This window comes from Gouania willdenowi, chromosome 14, assembly GCF_900634775.1.
Source record: "Gouania willdenowi chromosome 14, fGouWil2.1, whole genome shotgun sequence".
Taxonomy (NCBI): domain Eukaryota; kingdom Metazoa; phylum Chordata; class Actinopteri; order Blenniiformes; family Gobiesocidae; genus Gouania; species Gouania willdenowi.
In genome coordinates, this window is record NC_041057.1 from 758,937 (window position 1) to 781,301 (window position 22,365).

Below are 22,365 nucleotides of genomic sequence, written 5' to 3' on the forward strand. Positions count from 1 at the left end.
AAGGCAGAGATCTGCTGTGAACATCGTGTTTTCCACTCTGGTCTTTGATCCGTGTGACGATCAATGAGGAGACATAGAGCTTTGATCTCACTCACCCTCTCCACAGTGAACAGCAGGAGCTCCAAACATTGAGTAAAGCCCAGCGTTTACATGGTTTCCATCAGTGTGTGAGCTGAAAGACTTTCTGCTCCTCTAGCAGCTCTCAGCACGACTCCCATAACCACCACTTTTCAGCAGATAATAATCATGATAATAATAATACATTTTATTTAAAAAAAAAAAGTAAAAAAAAAAAAAAAGGGGAAAAATGGGGGGGGGGTTCCAGAGCTGGGGAGCAGAGCACGGAGCATATGCAGAGCGGGTAACGCTCTTGATGTGAGATGGGAAGCAGAGTGTACTGTCAAGGATGACACCCAGACTCTTAATCAGAACTTATTAATCTCAAGGGGAAATTACTTATGTTACAGCCACAGAAAAAAACAAGTTAAGTAAGTGTATAATTAAGTAAAAGACTCTTAAAAAATACCTAAATCTAACATTGCCTGGTGGTGGAATACTATTTTAGAGTAATTACGCTGCAGGTTCACTGAGGAATTATTCGAACTGACTGAGTTATCTGCTGTTTAATATTGTTGCTAACACTAGCCTCTGCAGCCGACAGGCGCGCTGCCAAATACACATGAATAAGGGAATATACCGAGGCCGGCAAACTAATCGAATTCATTTTATTAACGGTCCGGTTATTTGATTTATCTATTATCGGCCCAGGCCTAGTTCCAACCCCTGCTGCTTCTCGGAGGACATTTACTCCGTCTTAAACACGTTTGTAATTCTTCTCCAGTCTGCATTTACTTCACCCACCAGAGCGTCACGTTTAAGGGGGAGTAAATACCTCCTCAATAGCTACAAAAAGGTTTACGCAGTCGACATAGCACTCTTCTTCTTTACCACTGATAAGTTGCAGCAGTCACAGATTTTTTTGGGTCACGGACTCTGGCACAACACCGCGAGCCCCTGGGACACGGGACACGCTATAGAAGCTAAGTAAACCCAAGAACAATGCTGCTTTGCCTACCGTGAGCCTATAGTAACTGTTAGCCCCGAAGCTTCCTCAGCGTTTAGACTTTGTTTGGGCTGTTTTTACGGTAGCTTCAGCTTCCTTCACCAAAGCCGGTGTTGTGCCAAAATCTGTGACCGCTGTGGCTTCTTGACCGTAGAGAAGAAGAGTGCTACGTCAACTGCGTAAACCTTTTCGTAGCTATTAAGGAGCTATTTACTCCCCCTTAAACATGACGCTCTGGTGGGTGAGGTAATAGCAGACTGGAGAAGAATTACAAACATGTTTAAGGGGGAGTAAATGTCCTCCGAGAAGCAGCAGGGGTTGGAACTGTCGCCACCTGAATGAAGTGTGTAGTGTGTACTAGGGGTGTCCCGATCTGATATGGATATTGAATATTGGTCCGATATCAGCCAGAAAACGAATCAGATTTCATCAGACTGCATCTAAAATCTCCAATATAATATATATTGTTTTTTTTGTATTTATTTTTTCAATATTTTCTATTTTATTTTTTAATTTCTTTTAATCAATAATAGAATATTCTTATTATAAAATGTTCATTATACTGTATGTAATCCATTGGTTTATAATAAATTAGTCTTTTTTAATGATCAAGCCTTTTCTAACATTCCACACTACAAAATAAGTAATAAAAGTATGTATGATTCGTACTGATATTATATCAGATTGACATCGTATCGGCCACGACTCAAGGCAGCAATATTGGTATTGTATCGGAAGTGAAAAAGTTGTGTCGGGACATCCCTAGTGTGTAGTGAATGTAGTGTGTAGTGAATGTAGTGTGTAGTGAATGTAGTGTGTAGTGTGTGCTGGTAAACTTACATGTTTGTGTTTACATTTTGTCCTGTGTTTCATGTTTGTTTGTGTTTTAGTGTCTTACAGCAACATGTGTCACTCACAGCAAAGCAGGAGAGGAAGAAACCACACACACACACAGAGAGGTGTGCTTGCAGGCCGCTAACTGCCCTGCTAATAGCATCAGTCGTTTGTATGCATATTGTGGCGCTAATTGCTTCTTCCTGTGGAGCTAATTATTGTAGCATTGTGCTGTGGTATCTGCAGACACAGGAAGTCACTCCTAGAGCAGAGTTTCATACACGGCTGTGTTTGAATGTTAATGCGTGGCAGATAGTGCCAGCTGTGTGTGTTTTGACTGAAACAAACATTATAAATAAAGCTTTGCATTGTGGGATTGCAGGATTTGATCTGAGGGATGAAACTGACTTTAACTGGCAGCACTAGTCAGTTAAACCAGGGGTTCTCAACCTTGGGGTCGGACACTGGGAGGGGGTCGCCAGATACCTTCAAGAAACTGGAAGCTAACTTTTTTCTGAAGAATTTCAGACCATTTTTGTTTATTTTTACCATTTTTGTACAACTCCACCAAACTCACCATATTCTAACACATTTTCATCACTTTTTCTTTCCATATTTTTGCTCCTTTTAATGTATTTTTGCTACATTTCTGACACTTCTACATCACATTTCAATGCTTTTCCACCTAATGTCACATATGTTGACCCAATATTGTCACTTTTAACCTCTTTTCACCATATTTCATGATTATTTTTTCTCCTTTTAACCACATTCAGCATTTGTCATGTCCATTATTTGCCAGTTTAAACTAATTGTTCTAATATTGACATTTTGAACCTCTATGTTTTTGTCCACTCTGATTTGCAAATTTTAACAAATTTCTGTGGTTTTTAAAATCCCATTTCAACGACTTTTCCTTTTTAAACCATTTTATTAGTGATTAAACCAGGATTTCCATCTTTAAGATGACTATAATAATAATAATAACAGTGGATATTATTCAGATGAATAAATAAATGTGCTTATCACAGATTCTTGTGATGTTTAATGGTGCGTGTCGTGTTCTTCATCAGGGTCTGAAACAGGCGGGGAAGGTGACGCAGGTCGGACTGGACGGGGTGCGGCGAACGGACTGGCATGACTACGACGCCATGAGGAGAGATGCCGCTCGAGTCGGTAGGACTGACTGAACCAGAGGTTGAGAAACCCTAACGAGAACGTGAATAAAAACCATTTTCATACTGTGAGAAATAAACAAACCTCTGACGTTTGTTATTCCCATCATTTTAAATTAAAGACAATAAAAGTTACAGATGCTTTCTGGACCAGGATAGAACAGTTCACTCATTTAACGCCAAGCTGTGGAGCACACATAGGCAACTGGTGGTCCGGGGGCCACATTTGCCCGCTGGACTATCTTTGTGCGGCCTCCAAACAAAACCCCACACAAAATGACTCACAGAACACAAAAAATTAATTAAAAAATAGACAAAATGAATAAAATAATAATAATAAATCTAAAAATACATAAACTGAATCTGAAAACAGCCTGGTAGTAAACTGACAGTTTCCTGTGTTAATGCTCTGATTGGTCATTATTTCTAATGCTGACATGAATGTTGATCATGTGACCCTAAGATCAGATACAATCAGATGTCTGTGGCCCCGCCCCCTATGATGTCAGTTTTCTATCTCTGCTGTGGTTAATGAGGAGGTCAAACATTAGCTTTAGACGCTGTGGATTCATAATAAAACAGTTAATCAGTTACATTAACACTGGGTTTGGATCCTGGTTTAAGCCCCTGTGTCTGTCACACACACACACACACACACACACACACACACACACACACACACACACACACACACAAAGTATGAAATGTTGAAATTTACTGAATGTTAAAACTGTATTTACACTAAAATGTTTTTTTTATTAATGACTACGACTTTGTTTGACTACTTGAATCACATGAATTTGAATGATTTACTGTTTAAAATGAATTTGAATCCCCATTAAACTAATAATAATATAATGTAAGATATTGAAACATTTTGAATGAACACAAGAAATACAAACAGGAACAATAATTTTACAGTTTGGATTACAAAATAAAAGTAAACAAAGAATCGAGACTTTATGTAGTGTGTGTGCGTGTGTGTATCCTAGGTTACGGTGAACAGGGGAAACCTTTTCCTCTCACAGACAACCAGCGAGTAGATCAGGCCTACAGAGAGAACGGCTTCAACATCTACGTCAGCGACCGCATCGCCCTCAACCGCTCACTGCCAGACATCCGCCACAAAAAGTAGGTCCTGTCAGCATTTGTGCGACGTGTGTAGATCACAACAAACACAACAACACAACGAACAAGGAGGTGCATCAATCAGGATCTATAGAATAGTCATACTACTACTACAAATGTATGAAGAACAGATCTTTTCATCATAGGTCTAACAGAGGACGGAAACAGATCTATTGTCTATAAGTCTATGTACAGAGGCTATGCTAACGGCTTCCTGTAAAGCAGGGGTTGAGAAGGGGTCCTTTGGGTCAGGACCCCTTTTGGGGTCGCGAGACACTGGGAGGAGCTCTCCAGATTCCTTCAATGAGTTAAGAATAATTTTTGAACAATTTGAGCCCATTTTGCTTATTTTTACCCTTTTTCTGCAACTACACCAAAATGGCCATATTTTAACCTATTTTCATCACTTTTTTCTCCTTTAAATGCATTTTTTGTTCCATTACTCTCATTACACTACATCATATTTTAACTCACTCAGTGCCATTGTCGAGATAACTCGTCATTTGCGTTTTTTCACGGAGATCACTAGAATACACCCTGGCAGAGGTCCCTCATCAATATCTAAGCTGTAATGTGATGTAGTGACCAACTGTGTCCTGAAGGTGGAAGCAGTGCACCTTTAGATGAGAGATTAGCCACTGATGCTAGCATTAGCTAAGGAGGAAGAAGCAGAAACGTGTGAGATTATGGCTCTATGAAGTGATATTGTGACGTATCCATCAGCTCACAGCTCTACATACTAACACAGAACATGTGGACCTGAGTAGATTATTGATTATGTTGTGATCATGAGATAAAACCATTAACTAACAGGGCTAAACGGGTCATCTCTGTGTGTCGGGAGGAAGAGGAAGTTACGTCTGTGTGATTGACGGGGGTGTAGGTGGGCCTTAACTGTGAGCCAGATATCTAAATAATAGGTGACATGTAGGTGGTAGCAGCACCTTTGGGTGCAGAGCTCAGAGGGAGAGGAAAGAGTTTATGAGACAGAAAATGTCTCTACAAGAGATGATGTTGATGTTCCTACCAGCAGCGCACCCCCGACCAGAGCATGTGTGGAACTTCAGTCAACTATTGGAGAGTGTGGCGATGGTGAGATAAAATGATAAAAAAAAACGGGGCAAGCAGGGTTTTTTAGAAAAAGGCTGTTTTCTCAGCTTTTTGCAGCTTTTGCTGACACTGAAGATTTGTGTAAAACTTGCTCTATTCAACGGCTGATTACAGGAGAATGAAACAAGCCAGAAACAAAAAACCTTTCTACACATTTTTTCCACTTTCCAGACATGTTCAGCACTTATAAACCCTTTTCCACCATTTTTACACCTAATGTCACATATGTTGACCTATTATTGTCACTTTTAACCTCTTTTCATCATATTTCATGATTATTTTTTTCACATTTAACCCCATTCACCATTTGTCATGTCCATTATTTACCAGTTTAAACTAATTGTTCCAATATTGACACTTTTAACCCTTTTTGCCACTTTTTCTGTCTGTTTTTATTCACTTTAATTTGCAACTTTTTAACTAATTTCTGTGGTTTTTAAAATCCTATTTCACCAGCTTTTACACCATTTTTGGTCACTTTGAACCCAATTGACATGGCTAATTCTGAGTGTGGTTAAATTGGCTAAAAGAAGCTTGAAAGTGGAAAAAATGTGTAGAAAAGTCATTGAAATGGAAGTAATGTAGCATTAAATACATTAAAAGGAGCAAAAATATGGCAAGAAAAAATGATGAAAATAGGTTAAAATATGATGAGTTTGGTTTAGTTGCAGAAAAAGGATAAAAATCAGCAAAAATGGGCTCAAGTTGTTAAATGATCCCTGGTTTCTTAAGGACATCTGGCGACCCCTTTCCAGGGTCCTGACTACAAGGTTGAGAACCACTGGTCTACAGCTCTATGTAACAACTTCCTGGAAAGAATCATTAATCTGTTTAAGCCGTCCGTCACTGTCAGCTGCAGAAACACGAGTCGCTCTAATGATCGATGACCATAACTTACAGGGTGACACACTGGTGTGCATGCGTGCGCGTGTGCGTGCTGCAGCTTCACACTTGACCCAGTTTGTTGTGTTTACATCATTAACCCAGTTTAAATTCATCTGTAATTTAAACACACACACAGTCACTAACCTGAGCTCCGATCAGGAGGAAGTGTCACCACGGCCTTCAAAGTAAAAGGATGCTAATTAATTAGCTCTGATTCTGTCCTCAGTGATTAATACATGCATACATTAATAATGTTGGTACTGGCTTAGATTGTTGTTATTGTCTTTTCTTTGTGCGCGTGTGTGTGTTTGCGTGTGCGCGTGTGTGTGTGTGCGTGTTGCAGCTGTAAGACCAAAGTGTACGCGGAGCAGCTTCCAAACTGCAGCGTCATCATTCCCTTCCACAACGAGGGCTGGTCGTCTCTGCTCAGGACCGTCCACAGCGTCATCAACCGCTCACCACCATCACTCATCGCAGAGATCATCCTGGTGGACGACTTTAGCGACAAAGGTACACACACATCAGAATCAGTTAAACAGGAAGTACAGGACATTCTGGTCGTTGTCTCAACAAATCATTAATTTAGTAGCATTTTACAACAATTTGCAGCTTTTTACTGCTTTTTGGTTCTAAAAAACCAGGAAAAGTTAAAGATCTGGATGTAAACCTCTTTTGTTTACAGAAAGAGGATAAAACAAATAAGGAGTGACAGTTCCAACTTTGAGGTTTGGTAGTAGACAATGAAGCAGAGAATAAGAGCTCTAAGGAACGTTTACTCTCCCTTTATTAACTTATTCAATGCCAGCTGTTTTAGAGCATTTTGACTGATTTCTTAAAGACCCACAGAATATTTTCTACCATGATAACCTAAATTCTGACACTAGACTCTGAAAGATTAAAGTCTCTAATTTGACCAGAAGAAAGATTTTTGTTTCTAGCTTATTTCGTTCTTCCGTATTCTGCAGTTGAATCGAGGCAAGTTTCACACAAATCACCAGTTTGTGAAAAAAAGCTGAGAAAAACATCTTTTTCTGAAAAAATCTATTAGTGACTTTGAAACAATTTTTATTTCCTTTAGTGACACCTCAACATTAGTTTCTTTCTATAAAACTACAAAAACCAGGTTTTTGATGGCAACATTATTATTATTTTACTTTCTATGTCAGAGTTGAATGGATTTCTTACTGTATTTTGGCGTTCCTCCAAGTCTCTCCCCCCGTCATTCTCCACACACACAACTTCCTCCTCCTCCCAGACCTGCTGAGTTTCTGTTTTTGATGGTTTTCTCTCACCATCACCACACTCTCAATAGTCCACTTAGTTCCACACATGCTCTGGTTGAGTATGAGCTGCTGTGAACTGGTGGGAACTTCAGCATCAACTCTATAGCACCATTTTCTGTCTCATAAACTCCTTTCCTCTCCCTCTGAGCTCTGCCCATCACAGGTGATCTCTCATCCAAAGGTGCTCTGCTGCCACCTACAGGTCACCTATTATTTAGATATCTGGCTCACAGTTGAATGTTTTGCTAAATGTATTTTGTATCTGCCCCTCGTCAATCACACAGACGTCACTTCCTCTTCCTCCCGACACGCAGAAGTGACCCGTTTGGCTCAGTTAGTTGAAGGTTTATGTCACGATTGCAACATAAGCAATAATCCACTCAGGTCCACACATGTTGTGTTAGTATGTGGTGCTGTGAGCTTCTGGATCCACACAATATCACTTCATAGCGCCATAATCTCCCTCGTTCCTGCTTCTTCCTCCTTAGCTAATGGTAGCATCAGTGGCTAATCTCTCATCTAAAGGTGTACTGCTGCCACCTTCAGGGCACAGTTGGTCACTACAACACATTACAGCTTAGATATTCATGAAGGACCTCCGCCAGGGTGTTTTCTAGTAATCTCCGTGAAAAAACGTAAATGATGTAATAATGTAACAGTGGCACTGAAAGAGTTATACAGTGCACTGACAAGCTCTGGTGGATGAAGTTAGAGCGTAAAACACGGACAAACCCTGAGAATAGAAGGACTTTTGAGTGAGAGCTCTTATTCTCTGCTTTATTGTTTACTACCAAACCTCAAAGTTGGAGCTGTCGCCCCCTGTGGTCACAACTGTTTTTATCTTCTTTCTATAAATACAGATACAGCTTAATCACTTCCGATACGATACCAATATTGCAGCCTTGTGTATTGGTCGATAACAATATCGATCCAATACAATATCAGCTCGAATCATACATTCTTTTATGACTTATTTTGTAGTGTGGAATGTTAGAAAAGGTTTGATCATGTGATGTTACTCAATCAGAGAATAATAGTCAGCAACAGTAGGGATCAAAAAAACTGACCCATTTATTATTAACGAATTGGTTACATATATTTTAACCTTCAACAATATCTACAGTATTCTACAAATGAATAAATATCATATATATTGGAGATTTTAGATGCAGTCCAATAAAATCTGATATTCAGTTTCTGGCTGATATCAGACGATATCAATATTGGATCGAGACACTGTTTTTTTTTGAGCAACCAAAAGTACAAGTTGTTATTTTGACCATAAAAGCTGCTAAATGATCTAAAAATCTGTTAAATGATCTAAAATTCTGTTAAATGATCTAAAAATCTGTTAAATGATCAATAAATCAGGTTGAATGTTTCACTCCAATAGAAAACAATGGGATGTTTACAGGCAGAATTCACATGATTTCTAGATATTGGAACACAGACTCTAAAACTGTAAAGTAGTCCCATTTATAAAAGCTAATACAATTAATATAGTGTATAATAATGTGTTTTATTAGACATTTAGAACATTTGAGGACATAGTTGTAAAAACACTGGAGGATCCCTTTAAATCCTTGGTAATACCTTTAAGTTTCATTTCCATAGTAACAAAGCGCTCTTGATCTAAAAGTGTGAAAGTGTCTGGTTTTACCCACAATCCTCCTGGAGTGGATTGATGGTGTACATTATGGAGCTGTGGGGAAGTGATTTAACCTGTGAGGACGTGGACCGGAACCCGCTGTGGTGTGAAACCAGGCTGTGTGTAATTACAGCCCAAAAGACGGGAGAACAAAGCGCGCCTCAATCCTCTCTCTCCTCTGCTCTCTGGGTGAGCGAGGGAGCGGTGGAGGAGAATAATCCTGAGTCTGTGCCGAGCAGCACAAATCAATGCAGCGGCGCTTTGAACCTGTTCATCATAAATCAGCCGCTCTGTGGCTCCTGGCCTCATTTACAGAGAGTAGAAATAATTCAGTGAGCAGGGGACGGATGGATCGGATGGATCGGATGGAGACGCCTCGTCTGTGGCTGCGACAACCACCACAACCACCACATTACAGCTGACCAGTGCTCCCAGCAGCGACTGACTTAAGTACAGGGGGAGAATAACTTATCTGGATTACACAACACACAAAACGAAAGAACACACACACACAAAATTACAACAGAAACGTAAAATTATGGAGGATCAACTTTGCCACAATAAAATAATTGAATAAATGCGTCCAGATATATGCAATAATTCACATCACCAATCAAAGCATTATCACAGGAAACCACAAAGCAACTATGTGGTTTTTCTGTTGATGTTTTGTGTATTTAAGTCTTTTTGTGTGTTTTTGTTGTTAATGTACATTTCTGTTGTCATTTTGTGTATGTCTAATGTTTAATTGTGTGTTTTTGTAAACATTTTATGTATTTATGGAGTGTTTTTGTGTGGAGGACCAATTCTGCCATAGCTAAAAATACATAAATACCTGCAGATAAATGAATAAATCACCTAATACCTAACTATCTGTCATAAATGCTATTTATTTGTTTTTATTTATTTATTCCTATATTTATGCACAGTCAGCGTCAGCAATTAACCATTTGCTATATACATTTATGTTGTGTGTGTGTGTGTGTGTAATCCTCCAGCTGGCGCTCTTATTGTGAAAGGCAGTGTTTTTTTGAGTTAAAGTCTCTCACTCAGTTGTTTGTTGAACAGTTGGCTCCTCCCCCTCCCTCTAATAAAGACTAACGTGTTTCAGCCAACGTCGTTACTCTGATTAATTCCTCTTTGCTTTCAGTAAACACTGAGTTCTTTTCCAATTTATTCTGGTAAAAATGAACCAATCATCATTAAACTGTGTGTGTGTGTGTGCGCGTGTGCGTGTGTGTGTTTTCCCTCCTCCCTGTTTGATGATCTGGTTGGTGGAGCCTGTGTCGCTCTCTCTTTAAAAGATAGATGTAAAGGTGGGCCAAACCAAAACGCATTAGAGCATAACTTTAAAGAGAGTTAAAGAGTTAAAGTGTATACTGTGTGTGTGCTACTGTGAGTAACTCTGTTATCTCTGATTTAAAGGTGAAGCATTTCTTTAAGATCATACTGTTACTTTACATTACAACTTCATTAAAAGAGAGAGAGAGAGATGGTGAAAAATTAATAAACTATGAACTGAAAATAGTAGACATGAGTTTCTGTCCCACAATAGGCAGGAGAGACGACCAAAAATGATAAAAACTATAGAGATAAATCTGTTCATGAGGCACTAAATACTGTTTATTTCTACTTATTTACAAAATGATTTTTAATAATGTGTTATCACTCATTCATTCCATCTTTGTGGTCAATAGTTGTGTTTAAATAGTTTTCTAAGCAAAATGTTGTAGTTGGACATAAGGGGGCACTTGGATTCAGAAGTAAGAGAAAAGTTTGAGAACCACTGCTGTAGTCCATATTAAACTAAATCAAGTGTGTTCCTGTTTATAAACGTGTGTACATTAGGGGCGGGCATTGCCATGAATCTGACGATACAATTAACAATTTGCACATCACGAAATGCTACAAAATGGTTTGAAATAGAACTTTATTTACTTTAAAAAAAATTTTAAAAAAACTTGCGAGAACAAATAAATGATAATTAACTGTAATTCAAGTAACAATATGAATAACGAGTGATATGTGAATGGTTTGGTCCAGAATCCATCAGTGAGATGTTTAGTCAGGTATGAACCCAGCGGATCTCTCAGATCTATGGACACAGGTCAGATAGTGGAGCCCAGAGCAAGTCAGCATCACATGTGAACATCCTACATCCAATTTAAAGGTTTTTCTTTTTCTCTACCGCGTATGACTGAGAGGGAGATTTTTGGTGATGTTGATTTAATGTGTTTGTTGATGATTTTAAATGTTTTTAGTGGTGATTTTAAATGTTGTTGCTGCTGATGTTATTGTTCTTATTGATTTTTAAGCTGTTGAATGTTTTCTGTTGCACTTTTTCATCATGTATAGCACATTGAGTTGGCTTGTGTATGAAATGCACTATATTAATACATTTGCCTTGTTATCAAACTGTTGAATTACAGTTTTCCAAAAAGTTTAACTTTTGCTTCTAGAACAGTTTATAATTCTGTGAAGTTCTTGAATTCTTTAAAAATAAAAATAACCACATACATCTATAAAAATCCCCAGTATGTTTTAAAAGTGCAATGAACTTCCAGCTAAAATGCATTGAGGAGTGAAATAGTTTAACAGGGTTTGATGGTGCGTTCACTGACATCCTCATTTACACACCTAGTGAATACACAAACATTTACACAAATTATAAAACACAAATGAATATGCCACAAAACTTAGAAATATACAAAACTTTACCAAATGAAAAATGTTTTGGCGTGAATGTGTAGCTACAAGTCCACAGCACTATGAACTACATGGCCAGTATAAAAACATCAGAAATAAAAAAAATATATGTAAAAACTGTTGATTTTAATTGAAAGGTATAATATTTCAATTGTTAAAATTATCAAACAATGTGTTTATAAACAGCATTACTTGTATTTTGAAGTAAAATAAGGTAACTATATTGTAATTTTTTTAAAATTTGTGTTTACAATGGATCTTTTGGGGGGGTACACGACCCCTGCATCCCCCACCGGAATTTGCGCCCCTGCCCCCTTTGTCCAGCTACAATATTTTGCCTAGAATACTGTGAAAAAACAACAATAGAACACAATGATGGAATGAAAGTGGAATGAAAATTCATGGAGCTAACAGAATTTAAACACAAATTTGACATGAATTTTTCATTGAGAGATTACAAATAAAAGTGTGCAGTGCATTACCAATTCCCTTATGTTGGAATTCTGAGGGAAAATTTCAGAATTCTGAATTTAAAGTCAGAAAAAAGTCAGAATTTTGACTTTAAAGTCAGAATTCTTGAGGAAAATAGTCATTATACTTTGATTTTCATGATCTGACCCAACTTAATAACTCAGTTCAACACAAAATAATTATTTTTATGAACATTTCTTTTATTAATTTTGTTATTTTATCTTTTCTTTTTCTTTATTAAAGTTTTTTCCTGCATTCGAGGGAGAAAAGGATAGAGAGAATGTTTTAAATCATCATGGGGTTTATATTGTTCTAGCGTTTGGTTTTCCTCTTAAACCACTGGAGGATTCTTTTCCGTAGTGGTTTCTTTTTAGCGTGGCTGGACCGCTCTTCTTCTAATTCCACATCTTTGGCTTTCAGTTGGTTCTGTGCTTCGACCAGGGCGTTCTCCAGCAGGGTCACCTTTTCTATCACCTGCTCCTTCGATTTCACCACTTCTAACATGTTGGCGTTCACCTCCAACAGTTGCTTGTGTTGATCACTTTGACTTTTTAATTTCTCCTGCGCCTGCCTGAGATCAGCCCTCAGAACGTCGTTTTCAATGTTCTGCTCACGCACGAGGAGATCCTTCACTTTCAGCTCTTCGTCTTTGATGATGACGTTCTTCTGAGCTTCTGATATCTGCGTGGAGATTAGAATCAGACAAGAGACATTTATTAGTATAGTGCATTTCATACACAAGGCAACTCAATGTGCTTTACATGATTAAAAAGTTCAACAGAAAATATTTAACGCTTAAAAAATCAACAAGAACATTAAAATCAGCAGTAAAAACATTTTATATTATTGTGCTTTAGAACAATTATTGTATATTAATATCATTACTTTATTATCAGAAGTTTGTATTAATATTAATATCGCTATTTTATTTTTGTACTGATAGAATTTAAACTAATTTCTAAATAAATGTGACAACAAAATTCAATTTGTAAAAGCGTCGTTAAAAAAACCAAGTAAATAAAAGTTGAATAAATGAGATAATGACTCACTGTTGTTTCCTGGTGCTGAAGCTCCCTGGTTTGCTCCTCTACTTGTTCTTTGGTCTGATCCAGTGACTGTGTGAGATTGAAGATCAGCTGATTCTGACGCTGAAGGATGGAGGTGATTTCCCGCTGCCACTCCAGCATCTTCATCTGGTTAGACACACCTCGGCGTAACTCTTGTTTCGATTGGTCCAGGCTAAGCTTGAGCTTTGAGATTTCCTTCTTCTGGATTTTAACCATGGAATCTGATTCTGTTTCCTTCTTCATCATCATCGTTCGTTCCTCTTCCCATTGTTCTTCCTGCTCATGGAACTTCTTTTTGGAAACGTCCAGAGCCAGTTTGAGGTGGTCCAGGTCCCTGTCTAGTAATTCCATCTGGTACCTTGTAAAGGATGCCTTGTGTGTCATCTCTTCACATGTGATACACCCTGGTGGTGCTTGGTCAGGTACCAGTGTACAGTCTGGTTCACAGGGACTCACTGGTACGGTAACTGGTGGATGGTTGACTTGTTCATCATCACCCTTGTCTCCAGGAGATGATGGTTGGTCTCCCTTCATCTTCTGCATCTTAACCTTCTTCCTACGAGTTTGCTTTGGGTGTTGGAATGACGCCCCTCTGAATTTGTTAAATAAGGGCTCAGAATCCACAAAGTCACCAAAAGTAATGTTCATCGCTGGTTTTTGATCCATCGTCAATGTTTCAGATAACAAATGGAAGATAATTATCAACAAATAGTGGAGTTTGTAGAGCTTTAAGCTGTATGTGATAATATCATGGATAGTATCCAGGTACTTTGAAGTTATTTGGCTTTCATCTCCTCCATTGGCTTCTTTTCTGTCGTCATGGTTACAATCAACAAAAAATTCTAACTGATGATTTCCTGCTGCCTTGGTAACAAACAATAAAAACATGAAATTAAACACATCTAAACAGGGCTAACCCCCCCCCCCAAAAAAAAATAAAATATCAAGGTGAATTAAAAGCCAAGGAGTAAAAGTGGATTTAAAGCAGGATTTGAAAGTCTTCAGTGCGGGGGCCTGTTAGACGTTGGAGGTTAGCTTAGTCTACAGCAGTGTTTCTCAAATGTGGGTACGTGTACCCCTAGGGGTACACAATGGCACTACAGGGGGGACTTGAGGGAGAGAGTAGAAAATTAACAAATAAAGTGTCAGTCTTTGTCCCCCCAGGCATGAGATGATTGGAAATAATAAAAACTACAGAAATAAATCTATTCAAAAGCCACAAAATCTTATTTTCAACCAATGTTGGGTCACCTGAAGTTTCTGAAAAATATAAATAGTTTTTTGTAATTATTATTCTTTTTTTTATTAAAACAACACACAATCTTAAACAACTGTATTTCTGTACTTTCACTTTGTGAACAACTCAGACTGTGACATCTTGGCCCGACGGTGCTCCGCAGCTGGTAAATAAACCAATAAAATAAATGAAATACATTTACACAATGATTCATGTTTTCTTTGTAATTTTTACTTCCTCCTGCGAGCCGAATTGGATGCTCCAAAGGGCCGGATCTGGCCCCCGGGCCATGTGTTTGACATGTGGTCTAAATTCTAGATACATTTAACTGTGTGATTAATGGGCGGAGTTATCTCAGACTGCTAAACAGCACTCATACAGCTGTACTGTATGTGTCTCTATACTGGATATATTATTATTATAGGTCTAATTATCAACTCAATAATCTGTTAATCTATTCAGTAATTAGGTATTTTAGTAATCGATTAGTCCAATATTCGGGTCTTTTAGTAAGTCTTTCAGTCACCCATTTTTCTAGTAATCAATATTTTGATTAACTGATAATTTGACTGATTTTTTAAATTAATTGATTCTTTGTTTGAGTAATTGATTATGTGAGTAATTGATTATGTGAGTAATTGATAGGGATGCACCAACACAACTAGCATGTATTTTTTTAATTAGTACCTAAGCTTCACACTGGTCACCTGACTGGTTTGATTACACAACACAATATACACAACTACAACTACACATCTCACTCTGACTTACTTTCCCGCGCTTACTTAAAACTTTCCCGCGCTCACTTAAAACGTTCCCGCGCTTACTTAAAATGTTCCCGCGCTTACTTGAAACTTTCCCGCGCTTTCTTAAAACATTCCGACGCTTACTTAAAACCTTAAAACTTTCCCACACTCACTTAAAACTTTCCCGCGCTTACTTAAAATTTTCGCATACTTAAAACTTTCTGGCGCTTACTTAAAACCTTAACTTTCCCGTGCTCGCTCAAAACTTTCCCATGCTCACTTAAAACTTTCCTGTGCTTACTTGAAACTTTCCCGCGCTCACTTAAAACTTTCCCATGCTTACTTAAAACTTTCCTGCGTTCACTTAAAACTTTCCCACGCTTACTTAAAACTTTTCCGCACTCACTTAAAACTTTCCCACGCTTACTTAAAACTTTTCCGCACTCACTTAAAACTTTCCCACGCTTACTTAAAACTTTCTTGCGCTCACTTAAAACTTTCCCACGCTTACTTAAAACTTTCTTGCGCTCACTTAAAACTTTCCCATGCTTACTTAAAACTTTCCTGCGTTCACTTAAAACTTTCCCACGCTTACTTAAAACTTTTCCGCACTCACTTAAAACTTTCCCACGCTTACTTAAAACTTTTCCGCACTCACTTAAAACTTTCCCACGCTTACTTAAAACTTTCTTGCGCTCACTTAAAACTTTCCCACGCTTACTTAAAACTTTCTTGCGCTCACTTAAAACTTTCCCACGCTTACTTAAAACTTTCTTGCGCTCACTTGAAACTTCCCCGTGCTTACTTGAAACTTTCCCATGCTTACTTAAAACTTTCCCACGCTCACTTAAAACATTTCCACACATCTAAAATCTTAAAACTTTCCTGCTCTCACTTAAAACTTTCCCGTGCTTACTTGAAACTTTCCCGCGCTCACTTAAAACATTCCGACGCTTACTTAAAACCTTAAAAAACGTTCTCACGCGCACTTAAAACTTTCCCGTGCTTACTTAAAACTTTCGCATATTTAAAACTTTCTGGCACTTACTTAAAACCTTAACTTTCCCGCGCTCACTCAAAACTTTCCCACGCTCACTTAAAACATTTCCACACTTGTCTAAAATATTAAAACTTTCCCACGCTCACTTAAAACTTTCTATTTTCCTGTCCCTGACATGTTTGATAATAGTCATATTGTGTTTCCTGTCAATTATGCAGAGCACCTGAAGGGGGCGCTGGAGGAGTACATGGTGCAGCTGCCAAAGGTTCGAATCCTGAGGAATAAAAAGAGGGAGGGGCTTATCAGGACGCGGCTGCTGGGAGCGACGGTGGCTAAAGGCGACGTTGTCACCTTCCTGGACTCGCACTGTGAGGCTAACGTGAACTGGCTGCCCCCCCTGCTAGGTGAGGACACGCTCTGACCAATCAGAGCAATGGGCGGAGCCATTCTAACAAACTACTTTCTTTGTTTCAAACTCAGACCGTATTGCGCAGAACAGGAAGACCATCGTGTGTCCGATGATTGACGTCATTGACCACGACAACTTTGGCTACGAGACGCAGGCGGGCGACGCCATGCGCGGCGCCTTCGACTGGGAGATGTACTACAAACGCATCCCCATCCCCCCACGGCTGCAGAACCCCGACCCCAGCGAACCCTTTGAGTGAGTGTTTGAGTCTAAATATCTTCCATTAGATAATATTAGTGAGAGAAGATAAAACACCAGATATATCGGCACACAAAACACAACAAATAACTTTACACACACACACATTATTATTATTTAATGTTATTAATACAGTGTCACTGTTACAGCAGATAGACTCTGTTTACACTCAATGGTTTTTATTAAATGATGAGAAAGTAAGGGCATGTAACATGACATTATGAAGTAAGGACACATTGAACTATGGTAACCACGCCCACAATTTGTAACCACGCCCACTATTTATATCAAACACTTGCTCTTTGTAATCCCGCCCACTCTTTGTTACCACAGCCACTCTTTATATGAAACACTTTCTCTTAGTAACCATGCCCATTCTATATCAACACTTGCTTTTTGTAAATACGGCCAGTCTTTTCACCACGCCCAAATTTGTAACCACGCCCACACTTTTTATGAGTAATATTACAGGTCCTGTTGCTGGGTATGTTGCAGGTATTTTAATGTATTTATACAATTTTTAATGGTAATAAATCAAAGAATCTTAATTGAACTTAAAATAAGAGACCTTTATTGTGAAGAGTTTCACTTCCTGCTCAGGTGAAGCTGTGAGCAGGAAGTGAACCTCGTTAGCTGATCTGCACCTGAACAGAGAAACTTCATTCTTAACACCAGTACCTTCACACACACACACACACACACACACACACTCTTCACAGGTACAGCAAGTTGTCATAGTTACAGCTTTTCATCAGGAGGAAAACTCTCACCCCATGTTGTCCCCTGAGGAGGATCAATTAGAGGCAAACAGTGAGCACACACACACACACGTGCAGTGATGTGTGTGTGTGTGTAAACACACAGCGTGTTCACTTTTCATTTCCATCAGTAAAGTGAAAGTAAATCTGTTTGTTGTCATTAAAAACTCAGAGCAGGCGCTGCTATGGAGCCAATGGTGATCATGTTATCTTGTGACTGGTTTTTGACCACCACTTATAATGATCACCAATTCAACTCATCCACCAACATATAAATTGAGTGCCCTTTGTGTGTGCGTGTGTGTGTGTGTGTGTGTGTGTGTGTGTTCCTCAGGTCACCTGTGATGGCAGGAGGACTGTTCGCTGTGGACAGGAAGTGGTTTTGGGAGTTGGGGGGCTACGACACCGGGCTGGAGATTTGGGGAGGTGAACAGTACGAGATCTCCTTTAAGGTGAGATAACGACCAGAATGTCCTGTACTTCCTGTTTAACTGATTTTTATTGGCTCAAAGAGGGGAAGGAGTGTCATTGTATACAAGTTGTTTTCTCAGTTTTAAATGAAAAAGTATGGACTTATAGTCCAGGAACTACAGTAATGTTTTAAAAGTTTGTGTGAAAGGCCATAGTATATAGTCAAGTCGAAGATGTAAATCCTTGTTTTAATCAGAAATAAAATGGGTTAAAAGTGACGAAAAAAAACCCCAAAAGTGACGAGGTGGTAAAATGGAATTATAAAAACCACAGAATTTAGTTACAGTAAAAGTTGTACATTAGAGTGAGCAAAAAACGAGAAAAAGTGGTAAAAAAAAGAGTTCAAAGTGTCCATATTGGAACAATTAATTTAAACTGCAAAATTATGGACATGACAAATGGTGAATGTGGTTAAAAATAATCATGAAATCTGGTGAAGAGGTTAAAAGTGACAATAATGGGTCAATATGTGACATTAGGTGTAAAAGTGGAAAAAATGTGCAGAAAAGACACTAAAATATGATGTAGAAGTGTCAGAAATGGGAGAAATGTAACAAAATGACATTAAAAGGAGAAAAAATATGGCAAGAAAAAATGATGAAAATAGATTAAAATATGGTGAGTTTAGTGTAATTGTAGAAAAAGGGTAAAATCAGAAAATATTCTTTTTTTTTTTTAAAGGCATCTGGTGACCCCCTCCTAGTGTCTCGTGACCCCAAATTTGGTCCTGAACCCAAGGTTGAGAACAACTGGTCTAACACTTGCAGCCTTCAGTCTTATTTTGTGTGGCCCCCAAAGTAAACGCACAAAATGACAAAACAACAATGAAAATACACAATAATATCAGAAAAAAATGTTCATAAATGGCACAAACTCTTCATCATGTGACCCTCAGATCAGATATGATCACATGTTTGTGACCCCGCCCCCTTGTTTGGATATTTTCAAACTCTCTGATGGGATTGTGTGAATCAAAGTCCTTCAGTTTTTCTGTGAGAGTAGGTGACTCTGAAGAAGAAGAAGCTGGAGTGAGGGAGGATTAAAGCTTTGCGTGCTCAACATAATTCATGCTGTTTGAAGGTTACCGCGGGAACCAGGCGTGTTTTACACACAGCGCTCTGTGCACTTACACGCAACACGCGTGTTCTGTGACTGCAGGGCACTCAGGAGATTAGTGTTATAGATCTGTGTAATCGATAAGCTGCTGAAACAGCAGAAAAGGCTCTGCAGGTTCTCAGTGTATTGGTACAACTGGTCATTGATATAACTGGTGACGTTCAGCGTTTACATTAATCTGTACCACTAAGAACACACTTTATATAACGGAATGCATTTATTTACAACAGTCACAGGATAACATGAGCAATATCTGTTTTACAAATGACGATATATGATATAAATCGAGATCATTTTAACTCAAATCATGACCCACCGTGTGTGTTAGCGGTGCGTTAGCTTAGCGCTGAGAGCCTGTTAATCTGCTGACCTCAGGAGATGATCTGTCCATCAGATAATGGATCTAAATAAAAGGGAAGCGATATTAAATATGTGAGAAAGTGTAAAATAATAACGTTGGTACGAGACTTTATCTGTAATTACTGAGTCATGAAACACTTCACAACATTAGAGACGATAAGTGCTCAGTCACCACTTCTACTGTTCTACACAATTACACAACTACACAACTTAGGAAAACACACACTTTAACACAGTGTTTGATTAGCTTTGTATAAAATGTAATGCCGTTACGTGCTAAGCTAACCCAAACATGTGCAACCGGTGGCTAAATGCTAAGCTAACCAAACATGTGAGATGGTGGCTACATGCTAAGCTAACTAAACATTTGGAGTGTTTGGTGGTGGAGTTCAGGAATAGATGCTAATGCACCTTGTTTTCTACAGCAGGAATTAAAGTCTGACTTTGGGAAAAATTAAAACTGAGCTGTGTGTGTGTGTGTGTGTGTAGGTGTGGATGTGTGGGGGGAGTATGGAGGACATCCCCTGCTCCAGGGTGGGTCACATCTACAGGAAGTACGTCCCCTATAAAGTCCCTGGAGGGATCAGCCTGGCTAAGGTAACGTGTGACTAAGGGTGTGTGATATGACGATATTAGATCGTTAAGGATTACAACATGACTACGATCTCCCAAATCACGGAGATCGTAGAACCGTCTGTAGTTCACATTTTAACCCTTGCGGTGCCGTGTCTGTGTCATATGTCTATAGTCCAAACATAGAAAACATCCAATGTTTTTTTCTCTGCCAAATCACAGCATTTATTAGTCAGCACGTCAGCATTACAGACGTTAATTAAGATTAATTAAGTGCTTAAACGGGGCAGAAGTACGCCCCCCCCCCCCCCCCCCCCCCACACACACACACACACACACACACACACACAGTCAGTTGTGTCAGTGACTGTCTGTCAGAGGCTCAGTGCAGATGTCTGTCTGTCTGTTAAACACTGAGAGATGTTTGAGGAAACACTGCATGTGTTTCTCTAACTAACTCTGCTGCTGCTGCAGCTAACGGGGCTGTTTACACATTCTTAAAGAGACAGTGTCCTGAATGTGATTTACTATAAAACTACTTTCAACAACTCAGAGCTGCCCTGAAAAAATCATCACTACATCATTTAATCACATTTCAGCCTTAATGAAGGAAAAAGTCAAAATGTAGTTATTGTGCTGCTAGTGATTAATAAAAGGGTCTTTGTGGCTCCACTGACTTTGACCCATTATTGTTTTTATTGTAAAACTATTGATTAAAAATAAATGGTTTATATCACCTATTGTCATTTAGAGTAAAAATATATAGATATGAATATTGGTCCATATCACCCAGGCCTAATGTAACCAAAGCAGTAACGTTTTATCTTGTAAACGATATGATTGTCTAAACTGTGTGAAATGAGGCGTTCAAACACTGTTTAAAGTATGATTTTATTAATATGAGTGTGTTACCTCAATAACTAATAGAAATCACTAGACTGATATGATGCCTTGTTATGTAGCATGTGATGCTAATGCTAATGCTACACTACTTTAGTTAAACAAAGTAAAAAGACTGTGACTATAAGAACATGTCAGACCTTTAGTTTGATGTTAATTATACTTAGAACCAGTTTGATAAATTACTTACATACAATTAAAAAAACTAAATTAATGATCACCGTGTCTTAAATGATCTTTCATTCCTTTTTAACATTTAGGGTGATGATTTTAAGAAGACGAATTGGTTTGTTTTATAGATAAATAACTTTAAAATAGTCTAAATGATTTGAATGAAAAAAAAATCGTGATAAAATTGTGATATGATATTTTTCCCATATTGCCCACCCCTACGTGTGACACACGTGCACGTTGGATCAAGTGTAACATTAAGTGTTATTGTATCAGATGGAAACTGATCCTTGTCTGTGTGCGATTGCTTCTCCCTGCAGAACCTGAAGCGCGTGGCTGAGGTGTGGATGGACGAGTACGCAGAGTACGTGTACCAGCGTCGTCCCGAGTACCGCCACCTGTCAGCGGGAGACGTGACGGCTCAGAAGGAGCTGAGGAACCGACTCGGCTGTAAGAACTTCAAGTGGTTCATGAGCGAGGTGGCCTGGGACCTGCCCCAACACTACCCTCCAGTGGAGCCCCCTGCTGCTGCCTGGGGGGAGGTGGGTCACAACCAGCACTACACGTTAAATATGTCAGACATGTGTGTAATGTGTGTGTATCTGATCCCTATTTTTAACAGTCTTTTACTTAATTATACACTTATTTAACATTTATTCTTTTTTTTCATCCTTGTTAAACATTTTATTCTTTTATGTGAGATTTTTTTCTGTGGCTGTAACAAAAGCAATTTCCCCCTGGGATTAATAAAGGAATTCTGATTATTAGAAATATATATTTTGGTTTTAAAAATTGATCATAAAGAATAAAAACTAAAATTGTATACAATAATACATTAGAAATCTAGATATTATAAATAATAATAATTTTTGCTTTAGTTTAAAGGTTTTTTTAGCTGTTGCTAAAGTTAGTGTGTAGTTTTTTTTTCCTTTCGTCTTTTATTCTGATGGGTGTTTTCATTGTAAACAAACTCTGTTGTCGTATTAGTGATTTACA

The 22,365-nt window shown here is 38.5% G+C and overlaps 1 protein-coding gene across 1 annotated transcript in view; it reads left to right on the forward strand.

The window, feature by feature from the left end:
* The window catches only part of LOC114476182 (polypeptide N-acetylgalactosaminyltransferase 10-like), a 40,954-nt gene that overhangs the window by 14,781 nt on the left and 3,808 nt on the right, over positions 1 to 22,365 (forward strand). The window contains exons 2-9 of the mRNA XM_028467516.1: positions 2,971 to 3,073; positions 4,065 to 4,203; positions 6,539 to 6,705; positions 16,572 to 16,757; positions 16,834 to 17,017; positions 18,113 to 18,230; positions 20,215 to 20,322; positions 21,690 to 21,911. Coding sequence (XP_028323317.1) covers positions 2,971 to 3,073; positions 4,065 to 4,203; positions 6,539 to 6,705; positions 16,572 to 16,757; positions 16,834 to 17,017; positions 18,113 to 18,230; positions 20,215 to 20,322; positions 21,690 to 21,911 — 1,227 coding nt within the window. The remainder of the gene's footprint in view (positions 1 to 2,970; positions 3,074 to 4,064; positions 4,204 to 6,538; positions 6,706 to 16,571; positions 16,758 to 16,833; positions 17,018 to 18,112; positions 18,231 to 20,214; positions 20,323 to 21,689; positions 21,912 to 22,365) is intronic.